The following is a 17,735-nucleotide window of genomic DNA, read 5'->3' on the forward strand; positions in this document are numbered from 1 at the left end:
GGATTGGAAAGGCTCGTCCTTACCCTGAATTCGCTGCTGAAACATGTATCTCTCGAAACTCTCGTTGACCTCGACCACGCAGTGGCTGTCGAACTTTAGAATTACGGTCTTGAACTTCGATTTGTCCTCCCCCTCATCGAAGTTGAGCGAGTTGAAAACGTGCAGAGCTGGCTGTGAAGAGGAAGAGAGCAATCTTCCGTGCGCCCGAGGCAGCTTCCAGGTCCCTGGCCTGGAGGTACAGCTGGAAGCGCTGTTTGAAAAGTTTCCAGTTCGAGCCCAGATTCCCGGCAATGCGAGAGGCGGCGGCGGGCAAACGGAGTCCATTCTGTAGGATGGCGCGAGACTGGTGGAAGGCAGATCACTGAAAGGTAGGTTCCAGAAGTGCTAGCATCCCTCAACTTCTGGTACCATGATGTCTTGGCTCGTGTAGACTTGAGAGATGAACAGACACTTCCAACACTGATGAAGGTTCAACTCAATTTTATTAACTGCTTCTAACTAACTAACACACGATGACTGGGTCTAAATGATGCTAACTTAAACTAGAGACCTAAGCCTTGTCCGAACCAGTTGATTCTCTCAGCACGTGGTGTGAGTCTGTGCTGGGCTGGATGAGTTCTTGTTACACTGAGAGGCAGCACCCAGAATGAGCGGGAACCGTAGTGCCCTCTGCCTTTATAGTGTGTGTATTCTAATTGGTGATTGGCTGCTGTGTTTGTACATGTTGATTGGTCCCTGTGTGTGTCCATCAGTGTGTGTTTGCACCATGATATACTGGTGTATATTATGACAATGGCGACGTCCCGGTCGTGGGGGACATGTCCCTGACCCAGGGACATGTTGAGGCACTGTGTAGCATATCCCAGTCTCAGGTGGGCAGTGCCGTGGCGCTCCGTTGCATGTCCCAGTCGCTGAGGACCCTGCCCTAGTCTCAGAATGATCTTGCCGAGGCACTGTGGAGCATGTCCCAGTCTCAGTTAGGTTTGCCATGGCACTGCTGTGCATGTCCCAGTCGCTGAGGATCATGTCCCAGTCTAAGGTGGATCTTGCTGAGGCACCTTAGAGCATGTCCCAGTCTCAGGTGGGCATTGCCGAGAGCTCCATAGAGGTCCCAGTCGCTGAGGAATGTGTCCCAGACGCAGGTGGATATCGGCAAGGTGCTACAGAGCGTGGCCTGGTCACAGGCAGGCATCTCTAAGGGCGTCAACACCATGGTCCAGACAATGGGGATCCGCAAGGGCTGGCAGAATTGGATTATGGAGGGCCTCTGGTGCTCTCTTCAGCAGCCTCTCCATCCCAAGGAGGCCAGCAGGGTCCTACGGGCACCGACTGGGAGGAGGGACAACCTCCCTATAGGGAGACAATGGCGTATTCGACGCCCTGTATTGCCAGGTTAGTGGTGCACGGAGTGTGATCCGGAAGCTAGGGATATGACTGGTCTCTTTCATGCAAAGGGCCGGGACTACGTCCTCCTCGTGGACTATTTTTCTAACTACCCCGAGGTGGTCAGACTGACTGACCTCACATCAGCAACAGTCATCAAGGCATGCAAAGAGACTTTTGCCCGTCATGACATTCCACTTACAGTTATGACTGATAATGGCCCTTGCTTATTCAGTCAGGAGTGGACGGATTTTGCCCGGCAGTACAATTTTACGCACGTCACTTCAAGGCCCAACTACCCCCAGTCGAATGGGAAAGCTGAAAAGGGGGTCCACATTGTTAAAAGACTGTTGTGCAAAGCTGCTGACTCGGGTTCAGATTTTAACCTAGCGCTGCTAGACTACAGGGCAACTCCTTTGTCCGCTGGCCTGTCCCCAGCACAGCTACTAATGAACCGCACACTACGGACGACGGTGCCAGCTATCCACATCCCGGACCTTGACAATTTTCCGGTCCTGCAAAGAATGCAACAGTCTCGGGCCCAATGCAAGTCGGTGTATGACGCCCACGCCTCAGATCTCCCTGCTCTGGTCCCTGCTGACCGAGTTCATGTTCAGCTACCTGACGGTGGCTGGTCTGCCACAGCTGTGGTGGTCAAGCAAGTGGCCCCCAGATCATTTCTCATTCACATGCATGATGGCTCTTTTCTTCGGCGTAATAGGCGGGCACTGTGGCTGCTTCCACGCTCGCCACCTGAATATGATGTCTCGCCTCGCCTTCTGATTCCTCAGGACACACCCTTCCACGAGGTCACCGATCTGACATTTCTTTTACCACCCTCTACATTGGAGGCAGCTCTGCCCATTCCAGTGCAGGTGGCCCCTGACCCACCCTTGAGCCGGTCAACCAGAATTCGTCGCCCGCCACAGAGACTGAACTTATAGATGGAATGTTGCATTGCCTTGTGATCCGTTTACACATCTGTACATATTGTTTCTTCCTAATTTGTTGTATGCCCTCTATCTGCACTAGACACCTTCCCATGTAAATACGTTCATGTACTTTCTATATAGTCAGGCTCCTACTCATGTAAATACGCTCACATACTTTGTACATAGTCAGGCTCCTGCACACACTCACTATTTATTGAGCTATACACATTTTTTTAAAAGGGGAGAGATGTCATAATATACACACAAGTATATGATGGTGCACAGACAGGCATTGATTGACACACAGGATGACCAATAAACACACAGCAGCCAATCACCAGGCAGGACACGGCCACTATAAAGCCAGAGGGCACTAGTTTTCCCATTCTCTTGGGATCCAGCCTCTGAGACAGTCAGAGCCCGTGAGCAACAACTAGAACATCCACCATGTGGTAATAAGATAGTCTGGTCAGGTTAGCCTCAGGTCTCCAGTCAACTCAGCATAGTGTCAACCCACAGTTAAAGTATGTATGATAGTTAAGAGTTCAATAAAATAGAGTTGCATTTCTGCAAGTGTTGGAAGCCTGTCTCTCTCACTGCTACAGTAAACGCTGTCCTCGCAGACCCAGCCTACCCAACACATCAAGCTAAGCATACTTTAGCGCAGTGCCACTTCTTTCCACACTCGTTACACGTGGAGTTGCAAGCCGGGCAAATCTGCCTGGGGTGCTGGCCGTGACCACAGAAGTAACAGCATGGTCCTCCAGAGCTGGACGGCTGCCGCACGGCGCAAGAATGAGGCACACCTGGGTCAGTTGATGGCTGCACCTCCGACGTCCCCGAGGATGCCACGTGGTTGGATGGGAAGGCATCCAAGCTCTGGAAGGCCACTTCCAGCGAGGTAGCCAGCTTCACAGTCTCCTCGAGGTCGAGGGCCCCCTTTTATAGAAGACGCTGCCGGATGTAGCTGGACCGGACACCTGCCTCATAGGTGTCCTGGACCATCAGCTCTGCATGCTCGACCGCTGTGACAGTCCTGCAGTTACAACTGCGAACGAGTACTCTCAGTTCACGTAGATATTCATCCAGTGACTCACCCTGGCACTGACGCCGCGTGGTCAGGAGGTGTCGAGCGAGTGCCTCGTTCACCGGCCTCACGAACTGTCGTTTGAGCAGCTCCACTGCCACCGTGTATGAGGCCGCGTCTCTGGTGAGTTGGAAAATCCTGTGGCTCACCCGGGCGTTGAGGAGACGCTGTTTAATTTCCGGGGAGGCCTCGGCGGCGAAGGAGCTGAGGTAGCCCTCAAAGCAATTGAGCCAATGCTCAAATATTGCCGTAGCCTCCGGCGCCTGTGGGTCAAGATCGAGGCGTTCTGGTTTTAAAACTGCTTCCATGTTAAAAAAATTCTAGCTGATTACATTGATACCAATCAATCCAGTCAAAATGGAAGTTAACAAGAACTGTGGTTTTAATCAGCTAGAATGTGCCCACCAGTAACTCCTCCCGCACTGAGAGGCTGTCACGGATCAATGGGTTATATACCTTCTCAGAGGGGCGGAACCACAGGCGAAGCCAACAACAACATCAATACAACAACAGGAACAGTGAGTAAATACAATAATATATACAATAGCCATACGTGGCTCACCACACCAGGTACCTTAGAAAACATTTTTCAGTTAAAGAAAAGGAAGAAGCACAGAATCATAGAATTTACAGTGCAGAAGGAGGCAATTCGTCCCATCGAGTCTGCACCGTCCCTTGGAAAGAGCACCCCACTTAAGTCAATGCCTCCACCCTATCCCTGTAACCCAGAAACCCGACCTCACCTTTATGGATATTACAGGCAATTTAGCATGGCTAATCCACCTAACCTGCCCATCTTTGGACTGTGGGAGGAAGCCCACGAGGAGAACGTGCAGACTCCGCAAAGAGAATAAGCCAAGCCGGGACTTGAACCTGGGACCCTGGAGCTGTGAAGCAACTGTGCTAACCACTGTGCTACTGTGCTGCCCTGGGAAACAGCAACACCAGCCGTCAGGCATCTGCCGCCACCCACAGGAGCAAGCAGCCAACACAATCTGCAGCTGTGGAGTGCTCACATAACTAACATTGCCAATTCCCTATTAGCTTCCCTACAGCGTTCAGCTGTGCAGCCAGAGGTCATCACGGTCAGTGGGGGTTAAAGTAATCACCACCATACCACGGACAGGGCTCTGTCCATGGGTGTTCGGGGACAGCAGGCAGCAGCTGATGTATGGGTATACACGATCCGGGGGGGCTGGCATGTTGGACCTGCGGGTGCTGGGCCCCTCACCCCCCAGCCCAAGGGCTACCGTGCACTAATGGTGGATGACCCCCGACAAGGCCCTTTCTCCCCTAGGGTCTCCCCCACCCTCCCTGTGCACTGAGGCAGCAGCTCCAGTGCCCCTCGGCTGTTTGCACTGTTTTGAAGATGGGAACTCACCTCCTCCGATCCCCTCAGTGGCCATTGCACTATTTTCACATTTTTAAATAGGTGTGCTGAAGGGCGCCCGCGTGACCACTGGCTGGTGGACAAGTTAGATCATTGGATTCTTAAACTCACTTAGCCGTGTGAGACTGGGTCCCAGCCATTGTGCGCGGGATCCAGATTGCAACGTCTCGCGATATCTGGTTAGATCTTGTGAGGCGGAACGACCATCGGGAATCTCGGGGGAGGCCTCTCCTGGGATCTACCAGCCACATCCCACTTCAATTCCAGCAGGATGTACTGGTAGATTGTGCCCTATTAGTGAAGCAGGCAGAGGGATCCAAGAGGTACAGATGCAGGAGCCTCAGTTCTTGTCCGTGTCTAACAGGTTCGAGATTCTTGCCCCCTGCATGGATGAGAGCCAGGACTGCAGTGAGAATGAGCAAACATGACCACACAACTGTGGTTCAGGGAGCCATTCATGTGGGGGGAGAAATGTAGTCTTAATCGGGGATAGTATAGTTAGGGGCATCAATACTGCTCTCTGTGACCTGGATCGAGAACATAGAACATAGAACATAGAACAGTACAGCACAGAACAGGCCCTTCGGCCCTCGATGTTGTGCCGAGCAATGATCACCCCACTCAAACCCACGTATCCACCCTATACCCGAAACCCAACAACCCCCCCTTAACCTTACTTTTTAGGACACTACGGGCAATTTAGCATGGCCAATCCACCTAACCCGCACATCTTTGGACTGTGGGAGGAAACCGGAGCACCCGGAGGAAACCCACGCACACACGGGGAGGACGTGCAGACTCCGCACAGACAGTGACCCAGCCGGGAATCGAACCTGGGACCCTGGAGCTGTGAAGCATTTATGCTAACCACCATGCTACCGTGCTGCCCAGAGTTCCAAAGATTGTGTTTTCTGCCTGGTGCCAGGGTTCGGGAAATCGCATCTGGGCTGCAGAAGAACTCTGTGCGGGAGGCAAAAGATCCAGATGCTGTCGTTCACATAAGGTACCAATTGACATAGGTAGAGCAAGAATAGATCTGCTGAGGGAACATGAGCAGCTAAGGGCTAAATTAAAAAGCAGAACCAAAAATGTAATAATCTCCAGATTACTACCTGAGCCACGAGCTAATGCGCAAGGTCAATAAGATTAAAGAGGTAAATGTGTGGCTAAAAGGTTGGTGAGGGAGAAATGAGCTTGAACTCATGGACATGTTGGACAGCACAGTAGCATTGTGGATAGCACAATTGCTTCACAGCTCCAGGGTCCCAGGTTCGATTCCGGCTTGGGTCACTGTCTGTGCGGAGTCTACACATCCTCCCCGTGTGTGTGGGTTTCCTCCGGGTGCTCCGTTTTCCTCCCACAGTCCAAAGATGTGTACGTTAGATGGATTGGCCATGATAAATTGCCCTTAGTGTCCAAAATTTCCCTTAGTGTTGTTATGGGTTATGGGGATAGCGTGGAGGTGTTGACCTTGGGTAGGGTGCTCTTTCCAAGAGCTGGTGCAGGCTCGATGGGCCGAATGGCCTCCTTCGGCACTGTAAATTCTATGATAATCTATGACATTGACAGGAATGCAGGGGAAGGAGTCAGCTATTCCGATGGGACGTCTTCACCTAATTCATGCTGGGACCAGAATCCTGGTGAATCGCGTAACTAGAGTTGTAGACAGCGCTTTCAACTAAATAGTGGGGGGTGGGAGTGTTCAATTGCATGGAAAATTAGAAAATCAAAATTAAATGAGAAGGTAGGAGTGTAGATAAGTAATTAATTGGATTGTTATCAGACAATGAAAGGAAGGGAGAGAACATGCCATACTGCACACGGGAATCAGACAAGTGTAGGGAAATTTGAGAATAGAGCAAACTTATGGGCTTTGTGCCTGGATGCAAGAAGCATTCGAAAAGTCACACGAGTCACCCAACGCACTCCGCCTGGCACGCGCGCTCTGAATATTGCCCTCGCTGGGCGAGATCCAGATCTGAATATGTAAATGATGCGAATACCCAGACGCTGGATTCACCATGCTCCAGCGAAACCAGTGCCTTCTTGTTTGGCTGGAATGAGTGTGTGTGGAGAGTGTAATGTATATATGCGGTTGCAGCTTATCAGCATCCTGAGGGTCAATCACGGACCCGGCGAATCCAACACTGTTTTTCATTGGAATCGGTCGTGTCCCACGTGGCGCAGGTGCTAGCCCCTCAACAGTTGCTGAATCGATTCAGCTGCAGCACTAGTTTTGCTGTCATAGAAGTCCATGTATCCTGCCATGCCGTCAACACTTAGTCTCAGGCACGGAGAACCCCACCTGTGACCTGTCCTCACTGGCCAGGAGGCCCACCAGACAAACATTATGAAGGCGGTGGAATCAAATAGCCTGACAGTCAATGCCAGGTGTCTAACCCCGAGGAGCTGGATACAATGCCACAAAAATTTAATGAACTCATACAAGGTCAGTGAATGCATCAATATGTCTGGTGTCATCGTCCCCCATGAGAAAGCAATTATGAAACTCCAAAGACGCTTTCAAAACAGGTTAATGAGCCCAATTTTCCATTCATTGTTTCTGGGTAAAAATCCTGGAACTCCTTCAAGAACAACTCTTTCGAGACCGTTCACAGCATTGATTGCAGCATTTGAAGAAAAGTCTCATTTCTGTCCTCTCAAGCAACTTCGGAATGGTAAAAAATGTATGCTTTGTTAGTTTTTTAAAAATTCCTTTACAGGCTTCACTGGCTAGGCCAGCATTTATTTCCCATCCATAATTGCCCTTGAGAAGGTGGTGATGAACTGTCTTCTTAGGGCAGCACGGGAGCACAGTAGGTGGCACAGTTGCTTCACAGCTCCAGGGTCCCGGGTTCAATTCCTGGCTTGGGTCACTGGCTGTGTGGAGTTTGCACTTTCTCCCTGTGTCTGCGTGGGTTTTCTCCGGGTGCTCCGGTTTCCTCCCACAGTTTCTGGGTTGCGGGGATAGGGTGGAGGTATGGGCTTAGGTAGGGTGCCCTTTCCATTGGCCGGTGCAGTCTCAATGGGCCGAATGGCCTTCTTCTGCACTGCAAATTCTATGATTCTATGATTCTTGAATCGCTGCAGTCTCTGATGTGTAGGTACACCTAAAGTGCCGTTATGGAGGTATTTCAGGATTTTGTGCCACCATGCCGTCCTGAGATCTTTTGAATCAGGCAAAAGTTTCTCACTCCCCCGCAAAAATAATTGCTGCTGCAGGGTTGCAGTACTGTACTGTATCAGAAAACAACATGGCTGCTAAATGAACAGATTGGCTGCCTGACAGAGAATAAGTAGTACAACTCGTAGAAGATTCATGATCTGACATTCACTGTATTTGTCTGAACCTGCCCCACTGTGATTTTTAATCATATCTAGATTGGAAAAAAATATATTGTCACTCCCCAACATGTCCACAGAGTGTGCCAACCAATGGACTATTAGGTACAATATAAATAGATGTTAAAATATTTCCTTAACTCCATTCACTCTAAATATATTCATAATAAGATAAGACAGAGGTCAGAGTTTTTTCAGTCATCACACGCTGATTTTGAATTCCGATCCTACTTTACGACTGTCGGAAACTAAAAGATATAAAGAGATGATCTTTGCACGTTCCTAAAATCAACTTCAATTGGAAAACTTGAGAGTACCTTCATTTTTTTTTTAAGTAAGCAGATATCATTAACTTCTACCAAGGCTTCAGTCAAATAAAGTCTGTGAAAACTGTGGGATATTGCAGCTTTATACACAAAGTGAAAATACTCACAAGGAATAAAAACTGTTTGAAAGATAACAGTTTAAAATACTGCAGCGTCGGAAGCTTCCTGTTAATATTAAAAGAATGGGTGCTGTGAAATGTTTTCTTTCTACCTCAGGTATATCAATACTGTCACTAATCAGTTTAAATTATGCCCTTTTATGTTCCTTCATTCCCTTTTAGGTTTTTATACATTTCTTTGATGTAACAAGAGCAGGTTTGACCAGACTTCACTAAAACTGGAAAACACTTGAAGAACTGAAGCCTATTCTGTATATTTAAAATTCATATGCTTATATATGCCTTTCTTCTGCACTTGAACATTTTACAATATTCCTTTCTGCTGTCTACACCAACATACATCAAGACCATTTGTCCAAACCTTTCTTGCTCATAAATATACAAAGGTGCCTTAAACTTACTACTCCACAGTTCAGCCTATTCAGAGCTGTGGCTTCATTTTTTTGATCAATCTTCAATTTATAAAAGATTGACTGATGAAAGAAAAGCAACTCTTCCACAACACTGTGTACAGATTATTTCATATAAACTACGACTGTGTGTCCTAAAGGTTTTACCTTCACTTAGGAGCCCATTTTGCTCGTGTAAAGTTAAAGAACAATTATTTTACTAAACTTTCAATGTAAAGCTTTCAAGTTTAGTGGAAAGATTCATTTAATTTTGTTCAGAGAAAAATATACCCCTTTGTGTGCTTAAAAATCATACCATCTGCAATGCTCAATAACTTTTCTTCAATTTAAATTAGTCTACCGAAACCGGAATTATGCTGACGATACTTTTAAATGAAAAAATGATACTATTATAGTTGAATGTGCATTAACATAAAATGGACTGGGATGCAATTATTTAAAGCTCCCAGTTTGCTCACATTTATATCGGCTCATTTATTAATCATTTTGTTATGGATTGTGAAAAAGGTAAGGTAAGTGATTTTCTTTATGGAGTATGTTATATCTCCCAGTGCTAATTTAACTCCCCCTAAACACACATATTCAGCCATATGGCATATGCCTTTTTGATACAATTTTATGTGTTAATCTGTATTACTATATTTTCAGTTCATTAACTGAAAGGATGCATGAACCAAAACCTATTTAGCCAATGAGTTGTTGCAGCTTAAACTACCAAAGAGGTCACACAAAGGGTACTTCACTGCTGTAAGGTACACAATTACTGTAAGATACTAAAAGGAAAAGAAGGAGCATTTTGACAGAAAACATCAGTTGAGGACTTCTGTCATCAAAGTTAAGAACATCACTAATTTATTTTAGTAGTTTTAATTTTAGAGCAATTTGTGTCACAGATGGGGATTCCAGTTATGAGAAAGGAAGTCTTTTCATTTTTCTTGTTCTCAACAGCAGCATGGAATACTCCAAGGTCAGCCCTTGTGTAGGTTAGACAATACCCTGTAGTAGCGTTCCTTCTATCCTCGTCTAGCAATATGCCTCAGTGTTATTCTGTGAATTTGTTTTCAACGGGAGCTTGATAAGATTAACTAAACATATTTTACTCGGAACCCTTAGAGACATTGGAAAGGGATGCTTCTATCCCATTGATCCGAGACTGAATTCAAACCTAGTCCTTAGAAGCTGAGGCACAATGCATTTTTTATTCCACCCAATCCCACTATTATTTTACTGAATCATTGACAGGGGTGGTGGGAACAGCAGTCAAGATAAAAGCCAGAAAATTTGAAGTAAAGATACCACCTCCCACCTTCAGGAACGGTGCACCATGGCAAGTATACCGTACAGTGACTCCCAAAGTTGGATGGATTGGTGTTGGATAAAATGCTAAAATGTCAAAAACTTAAAACCCAATCATAACCTGCCTGCCACATGGCCACTTTCAGGTCTAATGGAGGAGGGGGGAATGCCAGATTGGTCAATTTCATATTGTAAGGGCGGCACGGTCTAACAGTGGTTAGCACTGTTGCTTCACAGCACCAGGGACCCGGGTTCGATTCTCGGCTTGGGTCACTGTCTGTGCGGAGTCTGCATGTTCTCCCTGTGTCTGTGTGGGTTTCCTCTGGGTGCTCCAGTTTCCTCCCACGATTCCCAAATGATATGCTTGTTAGGTGATTTGGACATTCTGAATTCTCCTTCAGTGTACCCGAACAGGTGCCCTAGTGTGGCGACTAGGAGATTTTCACAGTAATTTCAATGAAGTATTAATGTAAGCCTACTTGTGACACTAATAAAGATTATTATTATTATTAATGAGGCTGACAGTCACTGATTTAAACTACTTGGCAGGTTTAACTGCGGCACCTGGATTTTCCAAGCTTCAGGAAACCTAACAGCTGAAGGGAGGCGAGTAGAGCTTCATGAAAAGTTAAATGCTTCTCCTGATCACCCAAACTCCCTGACCCACCGCATCAACCCTATACACCAACTTCCCTCAGTTGGAGATTTATCTGCTCCACCATGATGTTAGGGTTGCATCTTCCTTCGTCCCTCTAATCCACCACAGGTTTGGGGATCAGATACCCCCCAACACCCCTTCACATGTTCTGGAGCAGAGGAAAAATGGCTTATTTTATAGTCGGATCATAGTGTCTCTACAATGCAGAAGGAGGCCATTCGCCCATCGTGTCTGCACCAGCCCTCTGAAAGAGCCCTTATCTCGGCCCAATCCTCCACCCTATTCCCGTGACCCCACCTAGGGGCAATTTGGCATTGCCAATCCACCTAACCTGCACATCTTTGGACTGTGCGATGAAACCGGAGCACCCGGAAGAACCTGCACATCTTTGGATTGTACGATGAAACCGGAGCACCCGGAAGAACCTGAACATCTTTGGACTGTGCGAAGAAACCGGAGCACCCGGAAGATAATCATAGAGACACAGGAAGAATGTGCAAACTCCAAATAAGCAGTGACCCGAAGTCAGAATTGAATCAGGGTCTTTGGCACTGTGCGGTAGCAATGCTAACCATTTACATTTTTTTCAATTCATTCTTGTTATGTGAACTCAACGGCTCGACCAGCATTTGTTGCCCATCCTTAATTTCCCTTGAGAAAATAATGGTGATCTGCCTTCTTAAACCACACCACTGCAGTCTATGTAGCTTGGGGCATCCACTGTGCTGCTGGGAAGCGATCCCCAGGTTTCTGACCCAGCGACTGTGAAGAAATGGCAATATAATTACAAGTCAGCATGGTGCATGAAAGGGAAGTTGAAGGTGGTACAGTTTCCATGACCAACCACATCAGAAGCTTAGGTAGAAGGAAGCAGAAAGCTCTCCCCTTACATCAAAGAAAGTGAAATCGAGGGAGAATGTCCTCAGTCACAATGAGCTTTCAGGAAGTAAGTCTGTGCCACACCTTACATAGGATGAAATAGCCGTGTGTTGCCTTCCACAATAGGGGGACGTAGGGTACATAGACATGTGGTACATCACCCTTATGGGCACAGGGCACACTGTCCAGGAGGCATAGTTGTCTCAATTATGCTGCAAATAAACAAGTGGACAATGCCTACAGCAGAACACAGAACCAGTGCTTGGCTACAGCCCAAGATGAGGAGGAGACTTGCATAGTGGTCCAGCTGCAGGGCCCACACCAGTAACACACCAGGCTGCAGAGCGCATGTAATTGTGGTTGTTGCATGTGATCATATGAATCAGGCGCAGCGTTTCCGCAACACTTGGACAGCTTTACATTAAATCTCTGGGTTCCTATGGTAGAGGAGAATTGACGGATGTAGTGAGATGAATTCTGTCATGTCTTGGGGTTTATTCGATAATTTTTCCACAGGAAGGATTTGGGAAAGAAAGAGTTACTTTTAAATGTTGTGTTTCAAAGCTAAGTGACTTTTAAAAAGGTGAAAGGTGGCCACAATGTTTAAAATTGAACAATTTGATAGCTTGTCTTGGTAATTAAAAAAGCAGCTGCCTCCCATTGTTTTGGGACGCATCTGGTTCCAGTTACTTGGCCAGGGGTTTCTGGCAGGTCTAACCTTCTGGCTGTGACTCCAAGGAGATGAAAATAGAGACGGATCTTAAACAAGAGTCACAAGAGCGAGCTTTGGTCAAGATCAGATAGAAACACTTTGCTTTTGTACAGCACCATTCACATTCTTGAAACATTCCAAACCACGTCATTTCAAAGGAAATATTTTTGAAGTGTAATTTATATACAGCAAAGTCCTACAAATGTAGTATACAGTTCATGCATAGCAAGGTTCTACAAATGGCAACAAGTTAAGTCAGATAATCGGTTTTGGTGCTGTTAGTTAAAAGTTGGCTAGAATTCCCCTTTCTTTTCTCCAATCGTGAAAAGAGCTCTCCTCTATCTTCCAATCCTAGGTAAAACATCCTGATCTGAAAAGTCAGCACATTCAATGTTGCAGCACTGACTCACTGTTACATTGAAGTGTCAGCTTAGATTACATGCTCAAGTTCTTTTTCGAGTAGGTCTTGAATCTGCAACCGCCTAACTCACAGGCAGGAGTGCTGAGACGGACACCTAGAAGGGATATGCAGGAGGGTAGTTTGGAGCTATTTTGTTTAAAATCAATCAAAACGGTGATGTAAGAAAGAAAAGCATATTCCTTCTTTTTCAGTACGTTGTGCTAATTGAATGAAAAGACTCCAATCATAACTGTTCAGTATATCCATTTCCTGGAAAGTACAGTATCTTAACTAATCATGTCTGGCCTTGTAAAAGCTGTTTTCTGAGACTGCTTTCAAAACCTACTGAGCTGGCTTAGCTCAGTGGGCTAGACAGCTGGTTTGTGATGCAGAACAAGGCCAGCAGCACCGGTTCAATTCCCATACCAGCTTACCTGAGCAGGCGCTGGAATGTGGCGACTATGGGCTTTTCACAGTAACTTCACGCTTGTGACAATAAAGGGTTATTGTTATTATTATTAAAAGATTTAAAGGGATACTTAAGGCAAAAGCTTAAGCCTGTATCAGTGACTTAAAATTCCTATATGTATTCGTTGGGCATCATATTTTTCATAAATGTCCTTCAATGGTTGCTGATTTTTTCTCAGTGAAGTTTTTCTATGTGCTCCATTTCATTTCAAGTTGATTTATTGTATTACAGAAGCTAGCACAACTGGTATAAGGGACCAGTTGTTATTTTACAAACTGCTAGGAAAAAATGCATTTTTTACAACTACTTACCCCCAGGAGGCATCTTTATTGCTGCGAGATCACTTATCACATATCCATGACTATTGGAGGCATTTACTTGCATGGTGTAGTTGGAATAGGGAAGTAGTCCTCTTATGGTTACCCATGTATCAGCTTCTGAACGTTCGTGTAATCTCTGGGTTAGGCGCCTGATAGAATAGTTATTTTTACCTATAAAAGAGGTAAATGATATAGTCAGGCCTTTTACATTGCAGAACTCTTTGACTTTCAACAATGAATATGTAGTATGTTAAGATCCCCGTAAAGGCTGGTAACTTTCAAAAGAAAGGAATCCCCAGAACACCAATAGAAAGAAAATCGATCGGTAATATTTCACTTTTTAAAACTTTTACTTCAACAAAGCAACCAAAATCAACATAATGCATACATTACCTAATGGGATATTTCAAATAAAAAGGTAAGTTTCACTTTAAATAGTTGATACAACAAAGACACACTTGAAGTAATTGCAAGGACTTATTACTTGCTGCACAAATGTGGCACCATTTCTAATCTTAGTCTTCTAAACTTAGCTTCTATTATGTATGATCATTTACTTCCCACTCAATTGTTTCAGTCCTTAAGTTGCATTCGACAGCAGCAGTATTCCATCCGAATTCCCTGCATATGGTTAAGGATGAGGCACACATCTACAGATCCTCTCTAATTTGAATCATGACAGTCCCGAGAGCACAAATTCCCCAGAGACTGCCTTCTGCGATCCCTTTAAATAGCCTGATGTGCTCTGGCAACACTGAAACAGCAAGAGTGGGTCTTGTGCAATCCACAAACACCTCACTCTTTCTGTCTTAACATCTCTGTCCTTTCCAGATGCGCAACACACACAGTAGACGGGCTGGGATTTTCCAATCCCACAATTTGGAGAGAGCCAAATATCTGTTGACTTTGGACAGAAAATCCTGGCCACAGTCTCTACTATATTCTCAGAACCCTGCTTCAACACCAGCCAAAACTGCCAAACAGGATAATGGTCCATTTGTGGAGAGCCTTGCTTGTTTGCACTCACACCAATGGGACAAGCTCTGAACTACCAGTCACCAGATAGGCTGGAATCCCAATTAGCTTTCTATTCACCTGTTTGCTTCACTATTTTCTGTTTTTGTTTCAGATTCCAGTCATTTGCTTTTAACATTAGTAAAAGCTAAAATATTGATCCATCTTTCTCTATCTGATGCTAATTAAATTGCTGTGCACTTCTAACATTTTCTGTTTTCATTACAGATTTTCTTCATTGCTCAAACATTGTTACACCCCTGCCAACAACAGAAAGAGCAAGTAATATATTACTTACCGTGGTAGTCACCACTGTTGAATTATATGCTGCATACGAGGGTATTACAGTAAGGCCCCTGTACTACAGGTACGGGGGTAGATCCCTGCCTGCTGGCTCCACCCAGTAGGTGGAGTATAAATGTGTGGGCTCTCCGAGCTGCAGCCATTTTGGTACAACTGCGGCAGGCTCCACATCTCTGCGTAATAAAGCCTTGATTACTCTCTACTCTTGTCTCATCGTAATTGATAGTGCATCAATTTATTATACAGAGATTTTAAAACGATGGCTCTCCGCATCAAGCCTGATCACCTGCGGCTGCACCCTCAAGCAAACAACGCCAAGTCAGCCTTCGCACATTGGCTAGCCTGCTTAGAGGTATACATAGGATCTGCGACTGACCCACCCTCAGAGGCACAGAAGCTCCAGATCCTCTACACGTGCCTGAGCTCGGACATCTTCCCCTTATCCAGGACGCGCCGACATACGCTGAGGCCATGGCGCAACTGAAGGAGAACTACACGCAGCAGACCAACAAAATCTACGCCAGGCACCTCCTCGCCACATGGCATCAACTCCCCGGTGAGTCTGTGGAGGATTTCTGGCGTGCCCTGCAACTCCTAGTGAGAGACTGCGATTGCCAGGCCGTCCCGGCCTCTGAACATTCGGTCTTGCTACTTACAGACGCGTTCGTTACAGGCATAGAGTCGGCCTACATCCGCCAGCGACTCTTGGAAGGGGCTACCCTCGACCTCGCGGCAAACAAGAAACTAGCGCTCTCGCTCACGGTGGCCTCTCGCAATATTTAAGCGTATGCCCCCGACCGCGTGGCCCATCCCTCCTGGACATCGTGGACCTCGCCAGCGAACGCCCTACCGTGCACCCCGTCAGCAACCGCCCCCAGCCAACCCCAGGCCTGCACCGTGCAGCAACCACACAACCCCGGGGGATCTAAGTGCTCCTTCTGCGGACAGTCAAAGCACCCCCGACATTGCTGCCCGGCACGGAGCGCGCTCTGCAAGGCCTGCCATAAGAAAGGACATTTTGCTGCTGTGTGCCAGGCCCACTCAGTCACCGCCGTTGCCGTGGTGCCCCCCATGTGTGACCCCCGGGCACCGCCATCTTCCTCCCCGCAGACTCGTGCGGCCTGTGAGCACTGCCATCTTGCTCCCCTCATAACACCGCCATCTTGCCCGCCTCAGGACACGTGTGGCCCGTGGGCGTCGCCATCTTCCCAGCCTCAGGATCCCTGCTCGGCGGACACCTCTTCGGGCCGCTCATCGCCTGCAACTGCCGCCGACCAGCCGCGCCTGGCCTCCGTTACTGTCGACCAGACACGACCGCGCGACCGCGTCGACGACGGTGAAGATCGGCAGGCACAAGGTTTCCTGCCTTCTGGACTCCAGGAGCACTGAGAGCATTATCCATCCCAATACGGTAAGGCGCTGCTCCCTCACGGTCCACCCCACCAACCAGAGAATCTCCCTGGCCTCCGGATCCCACTCCGTGGCAATCCGGGGTTACTGCACCGCCACCCTCACCATCCAGGGCGTAGAGTTCAGCGGCTTCCGCCTCTACGTCTTCCCCAAACTGTGCGCTGCCTTGCTACTCGGCCTGGACTTCCAGTGCAACCTCCAGAGCCTAACCTTGAAATTTGGTGGGCCCCTACCACCCCTTACTGTTTGCGGCCTCACGACCCTTAAGGTCGACCCACCTTCCCTGTTTGCGAGCCTCACCCCGGATTGCAAACCGTCGCCACCAGGAGCAGATGGTACAGTGCCTAGGACAGGACCTTCATCAGGTCTGAGGTCCAGCGGCTGCTACGGGAAGCTATTATCGAGGCCAGTAACAGCCCCTGGAGAGCCCAAGTGGTAGTGAAGTGATAAAACTGGGGAGAAAAACAGGATGGTCGTTGACTACAGTCAGACCATCAATCGGTACTTGCAGCTCAACGCGTACCCCCTCCCTCGCATATCTGATATGGTCAATCAGATTGCACAGTACCGGGCCTTCTCGACAGTGGACCTGAAATCTGCCTACCACCAGCTCCCCATTCGCAAGGCGGACTGCCAATACACCACATTTGAAGCGGACGGGTGACTTTACCATTTTCTTAGGGTTCCCTTCGGCATCACCAACGGGGTCTCGGTCTTCCAACAGGAGATGGACCGAATGGATGAGCGGTACGGACTATGGGCCACTTTCCCGTACCTGGACAACGTCACCATATGCGGCCATGACCAGCAGGACCACGACGCTAACCTTTCCAAATTCCTCCACACCGCCAAACTCCTTAACCTAACCTACAACAAGTAGAAGTGTGTGTTCAGCACGGACCGATTAGCCATCCTCGGCTATGTGGTCCAGAACGGAGTTACCCCGATCGCATGCGCCCCCCTCATGAAACTCCCCCTCCCCCACTGCCCGAAGGCCCTAAAACGATGCCTGGGGTTCTTTTCGTACTACGCCAAGTGGGTCCCAAACTATGCGGACAAGGCCCGCCCACTCATTCAATCCACCGCTTTCCCACTAATGGCCGAGACTCACCAGGCCTTCAACCGTATCAAGGACGACATCGCCAAGGCCGCAATGCACGCGGTCGACGAGATGCTCCCCTTTCAAGTCGAGAGCGATGCATCAGACGTCGCTCTGGCCGCCACCGTCAACCAGGCAGGCAGGCCCGTGGCATTCTTTTCCCGCACCCTTATTGTCTTCGAATTC

At 47.7% G+C, this 17,735-nt stretch overlaps 1 protein-coding gene across 6 annotated transcripts in view; it reads right to left on the reverse strand.

The window, feature by feature from the left end:
- The window catches only part of ush2a (Usher syndrome 2A (autosomal recessive, mild)), a 1,354,742-nt gene that overhangs the window by 563,385 nt on the left and 773,622 nt on the right, over window positions 1–17,735 (reverse strand). For all 6 annotated transcript variants that reach the window (XR_005462328.1, XM_038811752.1, XM_038811743.1 and 3 more), the window contains one exon: window positions 13,715–13,894. Coding sequence is in view for 5 of the 6 variants with exons in the window: in XM_038811752.1 (XP_038667680.1) it covers window positions 13,715–13,894 (180 nt within the window). In the remaining variant the exon portion in view is untranslated. The remainder of the gene's footprint in view (window positions 1–13,714; window positions 13,895–17,735) is intronic.

Source organism: Scyliorhinus canicula, chromosome 1 (assembly GCF_902713615.1).
Source record: "Scyliorhinus canicula chromosome 1, sScyCan1.1, whole genome shotgun sequence".
NCBI lineage: Eukaryota > Metazoa > Chordata > Chondrichthyes > Carcharhiniformes > Scyliorhinidae > Scyliorhinus > Scyliorhinus canicula.